The sequence below is a fragment of the Anas platyrhynchos genome, chromosome 4 (assembly GCF_047663525.1).
Source record: "Anas platyrhynchos isolate ZD024472 breed Pekin duck chromosome 4, IASCAAS_PekinDuck_T2T, whole genome shotgun sequence".
In the NCBI taxonomy this organism is placed as follows: domain Eukaryota; kingdom Metazoa; phylum Chordata; class Aves; order Anseriformes; family Anatidae; genus Anas; species Anas platyrhynchos.
In genome coordinates this window covers 61891320-61911155 of record NC_092590.1, presented here as the reverse complement: position 1 = coordinate 61911155, position 19836 = coordinate 61891320, and the positions used below count along the sequence as shown (strand labels likewise).

The 19836-nt window shown below is 36.1% G+C and overlaps 1 protein-coding gene across 1 annotated transcript in view; it reads right to left on the bottom strand.

Annotated features, from left to right (window-relative positions):
• Positions 1–3556: 3556 nt before the first annotated feature.
• The window catches only part of ADGRA3 (adhesion G protein-coupled receptor A3), a 53003-nt gene continuing 36723 nt past the window's right edge, over positions 3557–19836 (bottom strand). The window contains exons 10-19 of the mRNA XM_027457314.3: positions 18473–18622; positions 15785–15946; positions 15315–15518; positions 14768–14981; positions 14409–14617; positions 9948–10072; positions 9306–9429; positions 8300–8445; positions 5336–5431; positions 3557–5140 (exon numbers count right to left, since the gene is read on the bottom strand). Of these exons, the coding sequence (XP_027313115.1) occupies positions 3898–5140; positions 5336–5431; positions 8300–8445; positions 9306–9429; positions 9948–10072; positions 14409–14617; positions 14768–14981; positions 15315–15518; positions 15785–15946; positions 18473–18622 (2673 nt within the window). The 3' untranslated portion in view covers positions 3557–3897. The remainder of the gene's footprint in view (positions 5141–5335; positions 5432–8299; positions 8446–9305; positions 9430–9947; positions 10073–14408; positions 14618–14767; positions 14982–15314; positions 15519–15784; positions 15947–18472; positions 18623–19836) is intronic.

Here is a 19836-nt window from a genome sequence, read left to right as displayed (position 1 = left end):
AAAAATCTGATGACAGAAACCTGCATAAAAAAGGATGAGAAAACTCAAACTACAAAACACTTTCATCAAAAAGATGGAGGCAACAGAGTTAACTTCGGTGACAACTACTGAAGGTACTAGGAAAGCTCTTGAATCTCGTAATAGAAAAAGCTCATACTGATACATACCGAGATTCTAGCCCCAAGGTTCGCTTGTGCACCTTACCTCATTTAAGATTGAAAGATCCATTTCTCCAAAACTGGTGACATAAAACCATTTCAACTCTACGTCAGGATTTTTTAAAGCTCCTTTGCACTGTCCACAAGGCTGAGAAAGCTTCAGTGATGTGATACATAGGTTAAAGTAATGTAAGTCATTGTCAGGAATTTGTTACACTGGTGATGGGCTCCCATATCCAGATCATCTTTCAGTACCGGGCAATTCCATGTCACACCAGCCTGGTAGCATCCTAGGACAACCTGCTAGGTTCTTCATTATCCACAAGAGGAAGGAACCAGGTGTGAGTGATTGCATCAATTTTTTAACCAGATACTGAAACTGTAATGGTCTGGGAATAGGTATTTTGGTATGTACATAGTTAGTAAATATGGTCTTTTAACTACCCTTTTCTGGTTTTACATCAAACTCTTTTCCTCTGCAAACATTCTTTGCCTTGTAGTTACTAACAAATGCTTAAATTCCAAATACAGTTTTACATGAAAATTCATAATAGTAGCACATCTTCGGCCCATGAGAGCTGAAGATTAAACTTTGGTCTGATTTGGGTAAGTGCTCTTAAGTGTCAACACAATAAACAAGTTCATCATGTATTATAGCTTCCGTGGGAACATGCAGAAGTTGCACGTTCTACCACCTCTATAAATAAGTCTGCTAATGATTGGCTACATGGCACATCAGTATTTATTCTAATTTTAAATAACTTGCTCAATAGCTCTGGATGTTGCTAGGGATCCCTCCTCCCTAGGAGGAAAACTGTCATACAAATTTCTGTTTCATCAGTTGTGACCAGTTAGCTAATAGAGGAAATTAAATTTCGGCATACTGCACCTTTCTGCTCCTCAGAGTTAGACTCTGATAGAGGAAAAACTCACTCGTTTGTGGCTTAAAGGGAAATTGCCACAGTCTGTGAAGTTGCTGGATACCTTAATGAGATAGGAAGAAGGGTGCGGAGGACTGCAGCATGCAGTTTAACACAATTCATTTGCATCTCAGAAGAGATTAGTGAAAATGATGCAGGGGGAACATCTGAATTTGAGGGAAAGAGATCAGCCAGTGAACAGAATTTACGTGGATGTCAGTGGAAGTAAACGTCACCTATGTATTACACAAAATATAGCTCATTACATCAAGAATTACACAGATTCTACACACCTATCCCTTAGGCTTTGGCAATGGGCTGAAGTCCTCCTCCTGTAAACAAAAACAGAAGTTTACATTTAACAACAGGTTTTCTTTTATATAAATGTTTGTCTTTTTGTGTCTTCATGCATTTTATGAGACGCATGTTCTCTGGAAATCTCTATACTCTTACATTCATCTATTTGTTATTTTAACATTTAGTATTTTCTTTCATTCATGAAAGTTAACTATTGGATTTTTAACTTGGATTTGAGGCTTTTTAGTGATGTCCCACTGAAAGGTGTGTACTAAACTTTTACTATAGCCAAGTAGTGCAAATGAAGCGCAAATTTTCAACAATCTTCATCTGATAAAGACTACAAAATTTCTCCACAATTTGATCTCACTTAATCTTAAGTCCTGCCCTCATCTACTACACTACAGCTCAGAGAATGCAAGATTTATAAGCACCATTATACTAAGTGCTGAATTCAGAGAAGATGATGTGTTCAGCTAAGTATTCATTTGTACATAAAAAATGTGCATTTGGGGGTTTGATTTTGGTTAATTTTCAAGGAGAACCATCCTCATTGCAGACTGCTGCAGTGATTAAAATTTTATTTTAATTTTTAAACTGAAGTCACACCAGTCATCCGCTTGACTGCATACAAAGCACACTTTCAGAGATCTGTAAAGCTGTATCTCTGCACTGACCTTTTAGCTGCTGTCTTTTGAGTGCGTAGGGATGTTCTCCACTCGACACCGGGTTTGGTCCATGATACGCTGGTAGCCACAACCACAGTCAGCATAGAAGCCTGGTCAGCGGTGCCAGTTCTGCAAGGCCTTTATTAAAAGTGCTAGGTTAGCAAACACTAGGCATAACAGTAAATATCAAGCTGATTTCCTCAACTCCTTACTTCAGGACCGCAGTCTACAGACACTTTTTATCTACTTGTATGGAGGTGAGTTCAGATGCGAGGTGGCATTGGTAGGTTAATATTACAGGTACGAAAGTTTATCGTATTTGCAGATCTTGTTAACCCCATCACTTTCAAAAGTTAGATTTTCCATATGAAACAAATTTTATATTCATAGATACCACCCCTTCACTTCCTCCCCCATCTCCCCACATGTTCATATTCAACCATCCAACCAATCTTGGAACCAGAGAAGGTATAAACCAAATTCAAATGAAAAAACAAACTCCCACAACACAACAGGTCCCTCTGTTTTGGAAAGCAAGAATTAAAAATTCACAAGATGTTTGTTACAGCACAAACTTTCTTCATGTTTTATAAGCGAATCTTGAACTACAAGGACAACTTCTCACCGGTATCTATGCTATTGATTTAAGATTTAGAAACAAACACTGTTTAAAATCTAGAAACCGTGAGCGAAAAACTCCCACTGATCTTTGTTTGCTCAGGGATGTGAAAAAGCAGCAATACAACACAAGACAGAGTTTCAGTAAGCAGCACGGTGTTAATACAGAACTGCCAAAATGGAATACATCTTAACAAAAATGAAAACTCCATGACAAGCAATTGTGTCCACCCCCCACCCCAGCACCTGACATTTTTTAACCTACAGAAATTTAAAATTAGTAATTAGCACTTAAGGCATTCTGATAACCCATTCCTTCGCATTACCCACAAGCAAATAACAATACAGTGATCTCCTCATTCGGAAGAATGTAAAATACTTGCACCTTCAAGTCTTATCATACACTGACGAAATGATTGTTTGCATGGAAAATGTCCCTATTGAAAATTTACACACACACACCCTTTCCTTCTCAATTACAAATGATTAAATCAAATTAAAAACCAGAAAACCCCAGCCAAGTAATTATGAGGGAAAAACTGTATTTTCCAAATACATTACCAGGACAAGTATACTACAGCCCTGTGTAAGTACGTATTGAAGTAAGCCACAACCATCTGAAAACATAACTAACTTATGTATCACAAGACAACAGTGATTTTGGAGTACCGAAGTTGCCTGTAAGCTAGAAAAACCTCTATAAATTAGAATTGCATTTCAAACAAACTCTAGGACTGATGTAATTAAGCTATTTGCATTGCCTATTTCAGACACCAAGTATTTTCTTTGGTGACTGAAACTGCCACACTTTTCAGACACTGAAGTAGTAAAATCAAGATGACATTTAATCTAATAATCTGTAATTGAAAAACAACAAGTAAGTACAACATTAGGCTGCTGGGGAAAATACTATTTATTTATTATACATTTAAATACAAACTTGAAATGTGTTGTGGACACATCTGCAGGGTTACAGGTAAAAAATAAAAAATGTACAAAGTTCCATTCTGCATCTCTTAACAAGATTGATACTTCAAAAAAAAATTCACAAAAACACCAGAAGTTTGTCCTTGTAAGAACAGTGAAGGTAATGCATACAATCTTTTGCTTGGCAGATTATCCTTGTTCCCTCCCTGCATAAAGTACCTAGAGTTTGTAAACAGTCTTTAAAAGTGTTAACAGCTTTAAGGAATGTGTAATCACAGTTCACATGGATTTGTCCCACAAGTTGTAATGCTACACAGTAGTTTCATGTTTCCATAAGCCAGTTCTAATATTACCAGTACTGTCTGCAGTGAGCAAGGGTCCATCCTGTCCACTGCTTTTAAGTGGTCCATTCTGAATGGCTAAATTTAGGCCATAAGATTTTTGCTGGTTTTCAAGTTCAACCACTATTGGTTTCCTCAGAATATCTTTTTTGTTGTTGGTAACTGTTGTTTTTTCAGTATTTCTGCCACTTTTTGGAAGCGTACTGCAAGCATCACTGCTATCTTGCTGGGATTGGTTATACTGACGTTCTCTATATGCCAAATAAGCTCTTCGGCTCCTTGAATGCCCTTCGCTGTTGCTTTGTCGACTTTTCGGTAAGCCATTTTGCACGCTTCCTTCCACACTGGTAGGAACATCATATGCATATTCCCTCAATACTGCAAGCCTGCTAGCACGATGTCCCTTGCTTCTGTTCTTATGATGCCGGCTTGGGTGTCCATTTGTCCGAAACTGTACCTCTAATGGAGCTACATGCATTTTGATATCGTTATCCACTGAATGCTCAGTGAGACTGTTATCAAGCTGAGGACCCGTGTTCAGTGGAAGAGAAGTAGGGTGGCACTGAGCTGCAGCAGCTTGTAAATTTGTTAGTTTGCAACCTTGAGAAGAATTTTTTAGGCTCGATGCACTTTTATTTGTGCATGAAGATTCTGCACTGCTGTTGGTGCACTTGGGGGTCTCTCCATTGGTTCCACTGGAACTGGAGGGCTGAACATTCACTTGCACAGAGTACGTACTCCTTCCAGGGCAGCAAGTTGTTATCCATGCGTGCCTGACATCTTCCCTGTTAACACAATGGTGCACCATAAGAAAGGCACTAAGGCTTAAACAAGTTGCCCCAAAAAAACAGCTGAAAATCAGGTCCATAGGATAATACAGGGAAACTGACAGAGCTCCAAAAATCCACAGAGCAACATACAGAAGCAAAGTAAGGCCCACTCCCAGAAGCTGTGCTTGAAAACTGTGCTCGTTCTCCAAAGCAGATGCAGAAACTAGTGACACTGACAACGAATCTTGGTGAGCCAGTTCCCCATGTTCGTTGGTGGCAAGACGCTGCTGTTCCTCAACTGGTTCCTTAAGTTCGTATTTACGTTCAGGGTGCCGTTTTAGTTGTATGAATATGCTGAGGAAATACATGCAGTTTATGAAAATGATAAAGCTAGCTGGTCCATAAAATGCTCCTAAGCTAGGTTCCCAAGCCATCCAGCAACTGGAAAAGAAACAAACAAAAATCAGGATGAACACCTTCTCACAAGTCATTTATGCTTTATCAGTTCAAAACGGAAAGTGAAGCGACCTTGGCTGCGTTACATGTATTGGAACTACCAGAATTAACTGCAAGTAGTATTTAGAAAAGCAAGACTGTGAAACATTACGACAGAGCTCTCAGTTATACAGTACTTACTAAGGTGCATTAGGTCTGCTGCCGTAATTCCGGATGTTTGCTGCTGCTGTTATTCCACAAACTATGATTGGGATCCCTCCACCAATAAGGTAGAACCTAAGAAGGAAAAACAATATATGAACATTTGGCTGCGTAATGGCAATGGATTTTATTTGGTCACCATAGGGAAAAGGAGAGCTTTCCAGAATTCTGGAAATATGCAATTTTTTAAAGAAAAAAGTGGGGTGAGTTGGTTTTGGACTCCAGTAAAAGCAATTTTTCCATGTCTTCCTCACTACATTTTTTTTCTTCTGTGTAAACCACCTTTCTCTCAGCTTCTCACTTCCCTCCACAGCACTGAATAGACAAGGTATATGAAGTTAGAGGGAAGAAGCAAAAAATGACAGAAGCTATAAATCGTTACAAGAGAATATGGAAACTTAGAATGAAATAAGTGTTCTCTGTCTTATTTCTGAAGATTTTTTTTTTTTTTTTTTTAAAAAAAAAAGAACTCTGATCTTACTTCCTGTTTCCTTGTGCAGTTGTAATGAAAACTGTACGCTTTCACAAGGATGAGGGCATATGTTGTTAGAGGATCTAACTAATCAAATCACTAATTACCAACAATCACTCCAATCAATAGCACGCTGTGCTACAATTTCTCCTTCAGTTAGATCAAAAATCTAATGGCATGGATATACAACGTGTTACAACAGTAACAAAAACACATAACCAGAAAAATTCACTATATGTAGAACATTGATGCCCAGTATTGGAACTACCATATTTTGCTTTCCATGAAGAATACTATGATTAAGATCTTGAATTTCTTTTAAAAGCAATCCTTTAAAGTAAAAATAATTTGAAACTGTTTCCTTTTGTCTTGGTTGACATTTCAACAAACTACCATTTCTGCACGACAAACTCCATTTCCTTCTTGTGACTGGCAGCTAGGAGACTCCATTTTTTTCACACCCTCCCGCTCGGCATGGCAATGCAATGCAACGTACTTGGCATAAAGTTCTGAACAATTAAGAAATTCCACCCAGTGCAAGTGCTGTACTATCTTTGCAACATGGCATCTGTGAACCACATAAGACCACTCTTTGGTCTAGAGTGTTTTACGAAACACTGAATCAGTTTTGAAGTCTTTTTCATCTTGTTTATGAACTGTATAAAGCCACGCTAACACAATAGAATAGAGAAGATCAACAGAAATTATCTTACATGCAATGAATTTTCCAAAATAAAGAATAAAGCTTATCTGTGCTAGTATGGAAGGAAGATTAATAGCTATTAAGTCCACCCTCATAAAACACCTACAGGAACTGAAGATCCACATGTAAGCATAATGGTTTCCTATCAAGTGCAGAGTGGACTTCTTTAAACCCAAAGAATGCAAAGCAGAATAATTTGGATATGGCAAATGAGGGGAAAACTATATATCTATTTACATCTACTAGGGCTTTTCTACATCCATTTCAAAATACCCTTTGTGAATCTGAAAAGGTACATCGGAGGAAGAATCTCAGCAGTATGGTGGCAAAGAGTGAATTAGTTGTTTTTGTCTCTTTCAGTTCAAGAAACAGGGGGCCTGAGTAAAGGCAGTGACTGGTTCCATACAAGCAAGGAACTCTTATACAGAACTCTGCCGTATGCCATTAATGGGTAGGTTTGCTTTGAGCAGGAGCTTAACAGGCAACTCAATTAAAAATTTTTAAATCCTTCTATGGCTGTCCCATGTAAAAACATCACACATTGACTGAGGAAATCTTTGATCTGCAGAGACAGAATAACCTGAGAATTTATTAAGTATGCTTGCCCAGTTCTTATACTCTCTCCAGAGTTACTGTCATTATCACAGAGGAGGTGCCCAGATCTGAAAAGGTATGTGCATGTTAGTATTTACACAAAGCTGAGCCTCCGAGGCTAGTAACATTACTGTAAATTTTTCCAAAGCAAGACCGGCATGACAAATAATAGGGGATGGAAAATGAAATAAAATTACACAGATGTTAAAATAGCCATGCAGTATCCTGCTGGAAGGCAAACAGTTGGTGATCATGATATCCTACACTGAATGGAACAGATTATTTTTCTGAAAACAAAAACAATGAATAAATTAAATAAAGCAAAGGGAGTGCTTAGTAATATAAATACTAGCATTCTACTTTCTGACTCATGTATTTAATATTTATATATGCTTGTACATAGTACTGCAAATTTTAGTTGATATTCAGAACGGTATTTCTGATTTTCTGCACTTTCTGTACCTTAAACTTAATCTAAATAGTTGCTATGTAACTAATCAAAGTTAATCAATGTCTGCCACCTTGTGGAGAATTCCAGCTCAGCAGTCTTTAATTAGTATCTGGAGAAACAGTTAAGCTATATGTACAAATTATATTAATGTTTACTACTAAAAGTATTTCATAAGGGGAATTTTACAGATTTTTTTTTTTTTTTTTTTTTGCATTTCAGTGATTTTAGAAATACAAATTGTAAAGAGGATTGCTTTACAAAGAATACTATTTTCATTTGACAATGCCTGACATTTTTTGGAATGACTTGTCAGCAATTTTTCGGAAAACCATATTAAACTATGTTTACTTGAATTATAGTGGTTATTAATTGGCTGGTAACACAGTTCTCCACATTCTTTCCCCTATGATAACTTAATGGGAAGTGTTCTTATCTGAACTCCTAATCAAAGCCCCAGGAGTGATGTTAAACCAGTACCAATTTGTTAATTTACAAATCAGAAATACATCATCATAACCGTAACATGCTGAGACCAACCATCCTGCACTTCATCCTCATTAACGAGGAGCAGAGAAATCTGGAAATAACTCTGTAAACTTGAAAGGAAAAATTTTATAGGAAAAGCACTTGCAAAAGAACAATATCAACCTGTTAAAATTTCTGGTCAGAATATGAGCAAGGTGACCTAGTACACAGAGTTGCAGAAACAAACAAGAAGCTCACCTCAGCATTGGTCTGGGTGGAGGCGGCGGCTCATCAGGATCTTGACATCTTTTTGCTTTTTTGGTTACTTGCTTGTAAATATTACGAGATGTCACTCCCAGCCACAATACTGTTGCAAGAGTGGAATAATGGAGAATTATCCCAACCTTAAAAAAAAAAAAAGAGAGAAAAATAAAAACAAACCCCTAAACATTCCCATTTTACAAAGTTACAAGATAACCATTTACCATGCAATTTGCATAAAACCTGACTTTTCATACAGTTGCTTCATCAAAAAGCAACTGCATTACATTTAAACACAGCAACTGAATGATAGATGGGTCAATCGCTGAAGAATAAATCATTATAAAAGAGGAGTCCCAATAAAGCTGTTTGTTTATGGAAAGAACAGGTCTTTGACTTTAAATACTTGTCACTACCTTTAAGTTATACTGAGGCAGTAAAAAATAAATACTTTTACATTTGCAGAAATCACTTTTTGTGTGGTCTGTAAATGTCACTTACAGCTCTCTATAATAATTCTGTAACAAATGAGTCTCATATATAAAGCTATAAGGTAAAAAACATTTTTGTGATAGCATTTCTGACTAAAGAAATCCCGAGCACTTCTGAAGTACTTTTTGGTTTTCAAATAATGACCCAGTTCTAACCCCATGCATGGGTCAAAATAAGAGAAGTTTTAAGATAGAAAAAAATTGATTCTTTATCAAAATGTTACATTCTGATGAAAATACCTGTACTGCACTGTAGGAGGCAAGGGGATATATATATGAATACCCCTATAGTATTAAACTGGTAAAACTAGTATTTTCAAATGATCTTAAGTACAATTCCAAAATATTCAGTTATAATAAATAAGAGCTAAAAATAGCAAACCTTCATACTTACATAAAAGTATGTAAGTTGGCTTTGCCTCCCAAATGATGGAAGAGTTAAAATTCAGTATTTTAACACTGTTTTTTGGAAATAACTGTAACTTATTTTTTGTGCTGTTGTGTTTACTTACTGCTTGGCAAATGCTTGCGTTCCTGGTCTGAGTTATGCCTCCAATAAACATCACGCATGTCAGGAAAATATGAAAACTTAGGTTAACTAGCATGTGCCAGCTTTTTACACTGATCCTGATCACACTGTTAATAAAAACAAATAAAATACAGTTCAGCTGCATTATTGTCTTTCAGAAACCAGGAAGATACATTTATGTTAAATGAGATATAATTAATGTTAAGGATTGTTTGACTTCAAATAAAATCTCTAATCTTCATTACAAGAATTTAAAACACCCTCCTATTAACCAGGATACAAGTATTTGAGATCTGATTCAATAAATTTTAGGCTTCAAGCTTTCACTGACATTAACAGAAACATCAAAAGCTAAACATTTTGTTAAATTTCACTGTCATTTTTGAGTGGTCTCTTCTTGCATCACGAAGGAAAAATGACAATTAAAGAGATACACGGTTATGAGTTAAATTATCATACTAAAGAACATATGAAATAGCTACTTGCTTAAGTGTTAGTCTGCATCAACAAATTTTACAGGAAAAAATATGAATGCAAATTACTATATCACATTCATATAAGAAAGAAAAGGATGCTAAGAACTTTGAAAGTAATTTTTTTAGTCTCTATTGATTTTGATTCATACCTGTGATGGTATATGTAGCTGACTATGATCATAATCAGGCACATTAGCAAAACCATGGCAGTGGCATAAATTACTGGATGCAAAAGATCAGCTGGCTGTGTATATAATTCAGCTCCTGTCAAGTCCTGGCAACAAATCCAAAAGTAACGTTAGTCCATCTTATCTCCTTATTTTGCGGGTGGGAATAGGAGAGGAGACAATACAAGGAACAGGAACCTTCTAGATATAATACTATACCCCTGAAGCCTACCCCCATTATTTAAGGTTATCTTTCTTCTACCAATACCCGTTATTCTGGCTGAACGTTATAAATGCAGTTATGTTTTATAACACACTTAGACTTCGTGTATGTCTTAATACACAGACAAATTATCAGCTTAGACAGAACACAACTTTCTTGTTTTTAAAATGTGCATAACTTTGTACAGCACGTAGAACAATCATGTGTTTCAGTGATGATTGAAATCTGCAACAACTCAGAGAACGGAACAGGAAGTGCCCTCAGCAAGTTTGCAGATAATGCTGAAGTGGGGAGAATGATCAGTAGATTGGACAATATTCAAATGGTTACTGAAAAGCCATCAGAACGGGCTGATAAAATGCCATGAATTTCAACAAAGGAATATGTGAGAATTCTGCATCTTGGATAGAATAATGCCACACATGCTAAAGAACAGACTGGGTGTTGGACTGAATAGAAAGCAAAAGAAGAACCTAAGGGTGCTGGTAAGACAGAATCTGAACACGAGTCAGCAGCACACCCTACAGCCCAAGCCCACACTTCACCGTACTAGTGAAAATACAGCAAGCAAGTGAATGAAAGCAATTACTCCCCTCTGTTTAGTGCTGTAAGACCACCTCAGCAGAAGTATACCCAGTTTAAGACTCCCCAGTATAAGACAGACACTGACACACTGGATAATGCATGTCTAACAAAGGATCACTGGGATGATTAACAGGGTGAAGCACACAATATATAAGGCTGAGAAAGCTGGATTAGTTCATCTCTAAGAGAAAGAAGATGAGATAAATCATTACTCCTACACTGGACTAATCATTATAATGATAAATCTCATTATTATATTGAACCATCTACTGGGAAAAAGAAAACAGAGTCAAACTACTTGGAGTTCAGTGAAACTGTGAGGAACAATGGACATTGTTGGCAGCATGGAAAATTCTAATTAGATGTAGGAAACAAATTCTGATGACAGTAGTCAAATACTAGACCCAGGCTGCCCAGTGAGGTTGTACAATTGCTATCCTTGCAAATAAAAAAAAAAAAAAAAGCTTGACTGAATATGACCTGGAGCAACATAATTCAACTTCAAAGCTGATCCAGCTTTAAGCAGTAATTGGACCCACTGACATCCAGAGGTTCCTACCAGACTGTTACTTCATGAGTACTGTCTGACTGAATAGACAGCTGATAACTCAAGATTTAAACATCTCCTTAGCATCATTCAAGCTTGGTGAACCCACTGGTCAAAATATTCCTCAAGGAATATGAGTATGGAATGGAATCTTAAACTGTTAAAGCATGACAATATTTTAAATAACATCTCAGGAGTGACATTTTCACTTATGAACAAGAAAAGCAAAAAATACTCATTTGATTTGGATGCAGTTAGGTAAGTTTCCACTCATGTTGAAATGATTTACTAGGATTCTGTTTCCATAATGGTAATGAAAAAAACTTCAGTACCTTCCAGCACAAAATAAAACTAAGTTCAGTGGAAAAAATATATATATTTTACTTTCAGATGGGCCAAGATACAGGAACTTTTCTCAGATACTGTGAGAATTATACAACTTCTAGAAGTTTGAGTGAAGTTCAAATGCATGCTGATGGAAGGGAGAATAAATTCAGCATTCACAAAAAAACTGTAAAACATTAGAAGGAAGCTTCAATTTATTTTAAGAAAAATCAGTGATATATAATCTGTTTTTAAGGTTACAATGGGTAATCTGGTTTAATGGTCAGGAAAAGAGCGCTTGAATCAAGGCTTAAAATTAGAATCAGCAACATCTTCACTACTCCTTCAATTACTGTTTTATCAGAAAATAAATTTATTATTGCTAACTCACTAACCTCATTTCAAACTAATTTAGTTAGACTGTCAGTTTGATTTTTTATGTATTTGGTTTTCCTGAGCACCTGGATGAAAACACTTTAGGAACAGTCATAAGATATTGCACCTCAGGCAGGCAGCATAGTCTGATCGGAACACTACCCACAGCCCACTTAAAATCCAGCTGGAGATCCTTAACTACCCACTGCTGTTACAAGCATAAGCAAAGGCAGTGGCACCCACAGTTGGTGGGTGCTGGAGAACAAGAACTGTAGGAGAACTGCTGAGCCTCCTGGTTACCTGTGTCATTATTAAGCAGTGGTTAAAATTATTTCCAAATAAATACAAAGTTTTATAGCTGTATGTTCCTAGATTACTAGAATAGGAAACTGGGCACCTGGTCGTGGCATTCCTTATCAGAGAAGACTTTACATTGTGTTCTGAAATGTATACAGACAGACCACTATATTGAAACTTTTATTTTAGTGTATATATGTTCAGAAGAAAGAATAAAGAGTGAAATAACACTCTGGTTATTAGCCAGTAGCCATAATAATGGACACTGCATTCAGATCCTTGGTTGCCACTTCTGTTCATGTTATTTTATGTTAATGATAACTGCTGAATTCAAAGCCAAGCTTCTAAAACTGAACTCAAAATAACATAACTTTATTTTTAACTTTTAGTTAAATAACACATAGGAAGTATGAAAACCTTCTTCAGCACCTACTTAGCCAGATGTTTTGCACCATATTATAAGAAACATAGATGAGAGTTACTCTCCCTCATCCTCCACCTACTGACTCCTCTCCTGTCTCAACTTAACACTTTTGGAAGTAGCTAAATATTTAAGTAATACCAGTGTTGAGTATGGAACAGGAATGCTCACTCAAAGAGCCACTGGTAGAAAAGCAAGAAAGCTGCCCCATCCTCCTTTCCAACTTCTGGCAGTCAACAATTTTCTATATGCCTCACAATATAGTTATTGATGTAATCGTACCATGTGTTAATACAGAAAGTCATTTACAGCTGCAGTATGCCCTTCATTTTTCTTCCTCCAGATGGCAGAAATGTGACCAATTTAAAGTATAATCTCTCTTCACATGTATACTACACATACAGATGAATTCAATTCTAAAGAACATATATGTTAAGGGAAGAATTATATATTAAAAATATTTAAAAAGGGAGCTAAGGGATTATAATGGTTTGAAGTCATTTAAAACAGTACCTTCAGAGGTAAAAATCTTAAAAGATTTGGCATGATGCCATAACATAATTTTGCTTATTTCTATTTAGCTGTTTGTTATTCTATTATTCAATTCTCTTAAGAGGATGAATTATGAATCTGAGTTGGAAAACAACAAAAACTGCAACTTCTCATGCACTGATCATCAAGAAATGCTCTTTCTTCTGAGTATGATTACATAAACATACATATATAATTTCAAACAGCACATTAATTACAACAAAAGAAAACCCACACCAAATTTACACATAGTAAGTTAACAGCATTCCTAAAGCTCTTAAGATTTCCACCCTGTTTCCTACTGGTCAACCATTTTTAAGGTATCATTTCACATGTAGTGATGACTGATAAGCAGGGTATCAATCACTGTAAACTGGAAGCTTCTGAAACGAAGCACTCCAGCAACAAAGAAGAAATTCTACTTCTAACTAAAGTGCATGAGAAGGCACCTCCCTCTTTCCCTCCCTCCCCCCCCCAGCGTATCATATTTTACAACTGGTTAACCATTTTATTGGCATCATTACATGAAGACTAATGTTGAGATATAGAGTTTTAGGTGTTTCTTAAACAGTATTTTATATAATGTTTTGATGTTTTTTTTTTAACCTTTTCAATTCATTTCTTCCATTAATGAACCAGATTAGCTAATACTGTTCCATTCACTAATACTAGTGAATGAATAGCTAATTTACAGTAAGATAGCTAACCCTGATGAAAGATAATAGCAAAAAAAAAAGGGAAGCATTCCTATTAACAGACAAAGCTAACAAATTTTATCTAACAGATGCAATTTTTCTCCAACGCTATCTGTTATTTTAAACTGCCATTGTTAAGACTGAAGTTCATAAAAACATCTAATTAAATGGTTCGTTAGAATTGCTTACTATAGCATAGTTCTTTTCGTATGAAAATTATTTTTTCTCCATCATACTACGCAATTAATTCCACTTTGACAGTTTTCCACTTAAATCTCATTTCACATCAAAATCTGTATTAACAGAAGTAACAATTGAACATTTCTTACGTCTAGTTTTCTGTGAAAACAGACATGGGAATGCTTACTTTAATGCAGAAACAAAAAACAGAACTGTGGTTCCAGTGCTTTTAAGTTCCAGAAATATGTAATTCTAAGTGCCATACCATTAAAACTGCATAGTTGCTGAGGGAGTAGCACTGAATGGTAGTAATATTTTCATCAGACAGAAGAATGCGACAGCCATCAGACTTCCAGCCCCCTTGTCCGTTCAGTAGATCAAAGTCCCACTGAGCTGCAACAGCATCTGCTCCATGCGCAATGCGCCGCAGTGTCACATTTATAGGAATGTGGTGACTGGCTAGGTTTAAACCATCTGTTACAAAATAAATGTATTTGCACATGAATTTCTCAGTATGTCAAATGCAAAAAAAAAAAAAAATTTAAATATGCTACTTGACAGAAATGAGTTAAGAAAAGCTTCTTATTTTTAAAGATCATAAAAGTGTAACAATAAAAAACAAACCTATCTTGGTAAGAATAACTGGTGTTACAACTGTACGACGTTTCCCATCATCAGCCAGATTTGTTGAATTTCCTGTTGCTGGAAAAAGCTTTCCATTGCGAAATGCAATAAGCTGAAGCTTGTAGACAGATTCATCTGCTGGTCTGATTTCTCTTTTTTGCTTCTGGGTGAAAAGGGAAGCTGGCAACTGGATAGAAGCCTCCACGATTGTATTCTAGAAATAAACAGATTAAAATAAATAAGAATTATTATGAACTAGGGAGCATTTATTATCTATACCTACAAACAGCCTGAGAGCATCTTTCCACTTAGGATGTTTTAATAAGGGAAACCACACCTACTCATTAAAAACTAAGTCCATTAAGAAATTATCCCATAAGCAAACTATATTATCCTGTGTCACTTTAATCATCCCTTGTCAGTGTCATTCTGGATTACATAAGAATGCTACTTTAACATCAGAAATTCATAATGTAAGCTTGCTTTCCAAGTGATTCATATTTATGATATTATTACAAAGAGAGTGGGAAAACAGTGAGTATACAACCTTTAAAGCCAGGCTTGACAGCGTATTTGAAACATTGCATTTAAAGCTTAGTTGCTTATCTAGATTTCCATCTGGATCTCTTCTCCCATAATCACTGAGTCCTGTACGGTCTGATGTAGCCACTTTTTGAAATACGGTGCACGTCATCCCAGTGAAACCAGCAGCCTTTATTACATAAGCCTCAAGAGCAATATTTGGAGAATACTGAGACAAAAAAAAATCAAATAAAAAATGTTACACGCTACAGGAAGAATAACAAATAATCTTTAAGGGATTCTCTGCCATAACAGTATACAAAAACAAAACAAAAACTACTTCTGTATATCTGGCAGGGAATTCAGAATATTTCTCCTCTTTCTACAGAAACAGAAGAGATTAAGATAATGCCAAAAGCTATTAAGCAAGGAAAAATAAAAAGCTATTGAAACTTACGAGCCAGCAACATGTCTTCTGAAGAAATTTGTACTTACAGTTGAATAAACTTGAGCCCCATTTGCAAGCCGGTACATAGCAATTTTCTGTAGACACTGTACAATTCTAGTGCAAGCCTTTGCTTCCCTTTGTGCCATCCACAGAACACGTTCATCAGCTAACATAATGTTACTTGCTATATCCACCATCACGTCACCAAGCTAGCAGGGAAAAGAAATAAGGTTATTTTATATCTTTGATAACGTGCATCAAGCAGGATCATTACCAGAAAATACAATGCTACTTGTCAACATAAGAAAAAGGAATTGGTTGTCCTTATTTCAATCACTGCCTGTCAAGTTGACATACTGAAATACATAGACATTTACCCCCATCTGAATACTGTACCAAAGTAATTTCTGTAACTGCATTAGAACTACAGAACAAAACCATGAGAAATACAAGTATTTCAGTAAGAGAAAAAGGTGTAATTCTCCAACTTCTACTTTTCAAGTTATTCTAAAGAACAATTTATAATCAAATTTAAACCTAAAATAAATAGCTATGAATCAGCAATAGTACAGTGTGCATGTCAAGAAAAGAGTAACAGAGGAAGAATTAGCACACAATCCTTCTGCCTCTCTTCCTTTTGTTATGTCTGCCTTTTCTTTGATTCCTTCCTTGCCTACTTTCAGTTCTGTGTGGACTGTTTTAGGTCACAGGCTATTCAAGAAATACAGAAAGGTACCAGAGTTGACTTCAAACCACCAATTACACTGTTAAAGTGTATGCTCACACTCCCTACCTGGCCTTCTACATAACAGAAATACAAACCAATGAAGGGAATTCCTTTACTTAGACCACAACTGTGCCAAATTATCAAGTACCAATATTGGCCTACACTGGATTTTCACCGCATTTAAGAAAGTGGCAAATATTGCACCAAAAGTGAAGGCACATGTAATTCTAACCAAACTGAATGAAATGTAATTCACAGTGCCTAAACTGACAGGGTGGTGGGGCTGGGAAGTGATCTCCTTTTGATCCAGATTGTGGGGAGTTGTTTTTTTTTTTTGAAGGAATATCATTAGTAAGTCGAGAACACAGTTAGGGACAGAAGCTACAGTCAGTAAACATTCCACAGCTAACAAAGAGCATCAAGCAAAACTTGTAGGCTACAGCGCTTTTCGTTAGATTTTCAAGAACAAATCAAAATTATATTAACGTAAGATGCTTATTATTACTTATTACTTGAAAGGTGTTACCACGTTTAATACATCAATAGATGGAGTTGTTACAATATATCAGTGTTAAGATCCTAAAGTTATTTCACGTTCCATACATTAAACATTATTCTTTCACTTTATCAAGGTATGCCTAAGTTTCTCAAACTGCATTTTAACCTAAGACAATCTACCAAGAAGTTTCTGAACATCTTCAATTTTTCTTCTTTTCACATCAAAAAGCTATTAAATGAAGCATTTTATAATGTACAACATTTGCATTTCAGAATAGCCACCGTAATGCAAACTAAAGAACTGAAAATGAGATGGTGTAAGTCTATACAGTATCATTCATAGCTAAGAGTTTTGTAGAGTAAGGCCAACAAGAATTTTATTAACTAATAACAAGTATTAAATGAAATTGCACTCTTTTTTAACATATCATCAAGGTTGATTCCAAATCAAACCAATTAAGATAAAAATACATCAAAGGCAAGTCTGAAATTGGCAATGAATTTAACTTAGGACATTTTCATATCAACTATTACCTTCAAAAATGGCAAAACAATGTCAGATTGTGTCACCTTACAGACAATAAATCACACCTGAGAAAAGAATACCCTTATAATGTAACAAATAAGGCAGCAATCTAAAACATGTTTCTACTTTCAGCTCGATAGAAAACTGGCTATTTAATGAACTACTTACGTAATTCCAAAATACACACAAAAAAAATCCAAATTATGATGGTAAAAACAAGTTGTAGACTGAAAATTCTCCAAGAGTTCTGCAAAGAATTTACAGCTGGCATTTATGGTTTGCTGAGGGTGGAGGGGGAAATTTGGATGCTTTTTTGTGTACAAATTTAAAACCAAGGCATTGTGGTCTACAATTGCCCAACATGCACTGTACAGTGAGATCAACATAACCTCTGTTCAGCAGTGAAACAGAGAGTTCCTGCCCACTGGTGGGACTGTTTAACCACTCACATTTTTCTCCCCGACAACGAGCGTTCTCTAAGATTTTATTTTCATGTTTTATCTTATATCCTGCAAGATACAGGAATACTGAAAACCTTAGAGATACAGCTCAATACTGAATAAAGACATCCTGCCACGGTGGAAGGGGAGAAGATAAGTCTTGTTTTATTCATTATTGAGAGGATCTCTGAGGCTTTCATTATTTATCTTTTTAGATAAGAACATGCCAATGAAAACCTGTGTGACCCACTCCATATTAAATAAAAACAGACTTACTGTACCTATCTCCCTGCTCCAGTGCTGACCAGAGGTGTTACTCACATTACAGGTCCAGTGAATGCTGGATGATCTCAGCGCCAATGCAAAGTCTGTGACCATGGGTCAGCAACTTCAGGGACCTACTAAACAAACAAAAACACGGAATAGCATCTAATAAACCACTAACTCAGTGCCTGCATCTACTGTTGAAAAGGCTTCACTGCTCAGAATACTTTAGGACCAACACTGTGGTTATCTTTAAAGCGACGACAAGTTATCCAGTTACCTCTTTATATTTTTCCGCAAATCTTCCAAATTTCTCTATCATTTCAGCCACAAAAATAACATCCATCTTATCAGAAAAATTTGCTGCTTCAACAGTGTAAGCCAAGAGCTGTCTTGCTGTTGCAACTGCATTAGTGAGGTTGAGAGGCATCTACATAAAGAAAAACATTTGAAAAAAGTGAAAGCTTTAAGTACTATAGAGAGGAAACACTTCAGCAATTAAAAAACCAGCATTTGCCAAAGAGGCTAACAAATCCCACAGGGATCATGGGAGACTTCAAACAGTGTTTGAACTAGCCAGAACTACCAGTATATCTGATAGTAACACCACATTTGAAAATAAGCCAAAGAACCAACATTATCTGCAGCCACAAGACCTTTTTTGTCCAGTTGTCTTGGAAAGTAGATGTTGCACCATGAACAGCAAAAGAGACTTTATTGTTGAATGCTTATTTTGCTTTGCATGAGAGCCTGAGTAATGTAAAGTTTCTAAAAATACAGCATTTTATAGTAAGAGAAGCCAAAAGAAATTCCAACACACCACTGCTGTAGCTAGCACTCACTCTTGATTCTGTAATTACTGGAACTGTTTGGAACTGAACACGCATAAACAACAAACCCAAGGCAGATCCTCCGTATAACAAATCTGATCACTTCATTCCTGAAACAAGGACAGGCTAAAAAAATTATTTACCACTAAACAGTACACAACTCCAACAAGCCTGAGGTAGCAGGGCCCCAAAATGATAAATTTCACACAGGACAGTGGAACGCTGTGCAAAATGTAATCTGCTTGTATTCAGATGCTGTCTATCCACAATGATCTAAAGTAGAGACCTCTCTTCTTTCCATTATTTGGAGTCTGGACATACAGTCTGCCCTACTGAATTTGCAATCTGCCATGTAAACATGGCTATATGTTAGTCCCTGCAGGCCGTAGCTCACATACATAGAATTCAATGCAACTAAAGGAAGATTCTTTTTTCCAAAACACCATTTACAATTTAAATGACTCAGAGTTCCATGTCATAACAGACACTGAACAATGTAAACTTTCAAATTCAGATATTTTGTGAGGGTTTTTTTTGAACTTTAAACATTAATTTCTTTTCACCAAGAACTATACCTTTATATACAAATTTATATAAAAATAAAAATGTTTATAATGCCACAAAGGTTTCCTGCCATTTAAAATGTACACCTCTATTCTATTTAAATTACTTGGCAGAGTTCTAATGTTCAAAACAGCTCATCAACTACTTTGTGTACAAAGACTCTAATGATGCTTATAATATCATTATTACATTTAATGTTAGTCTCAAAGAGACAATAAACTTCTGTGCAGAATACTGGTAGAAAGACTTC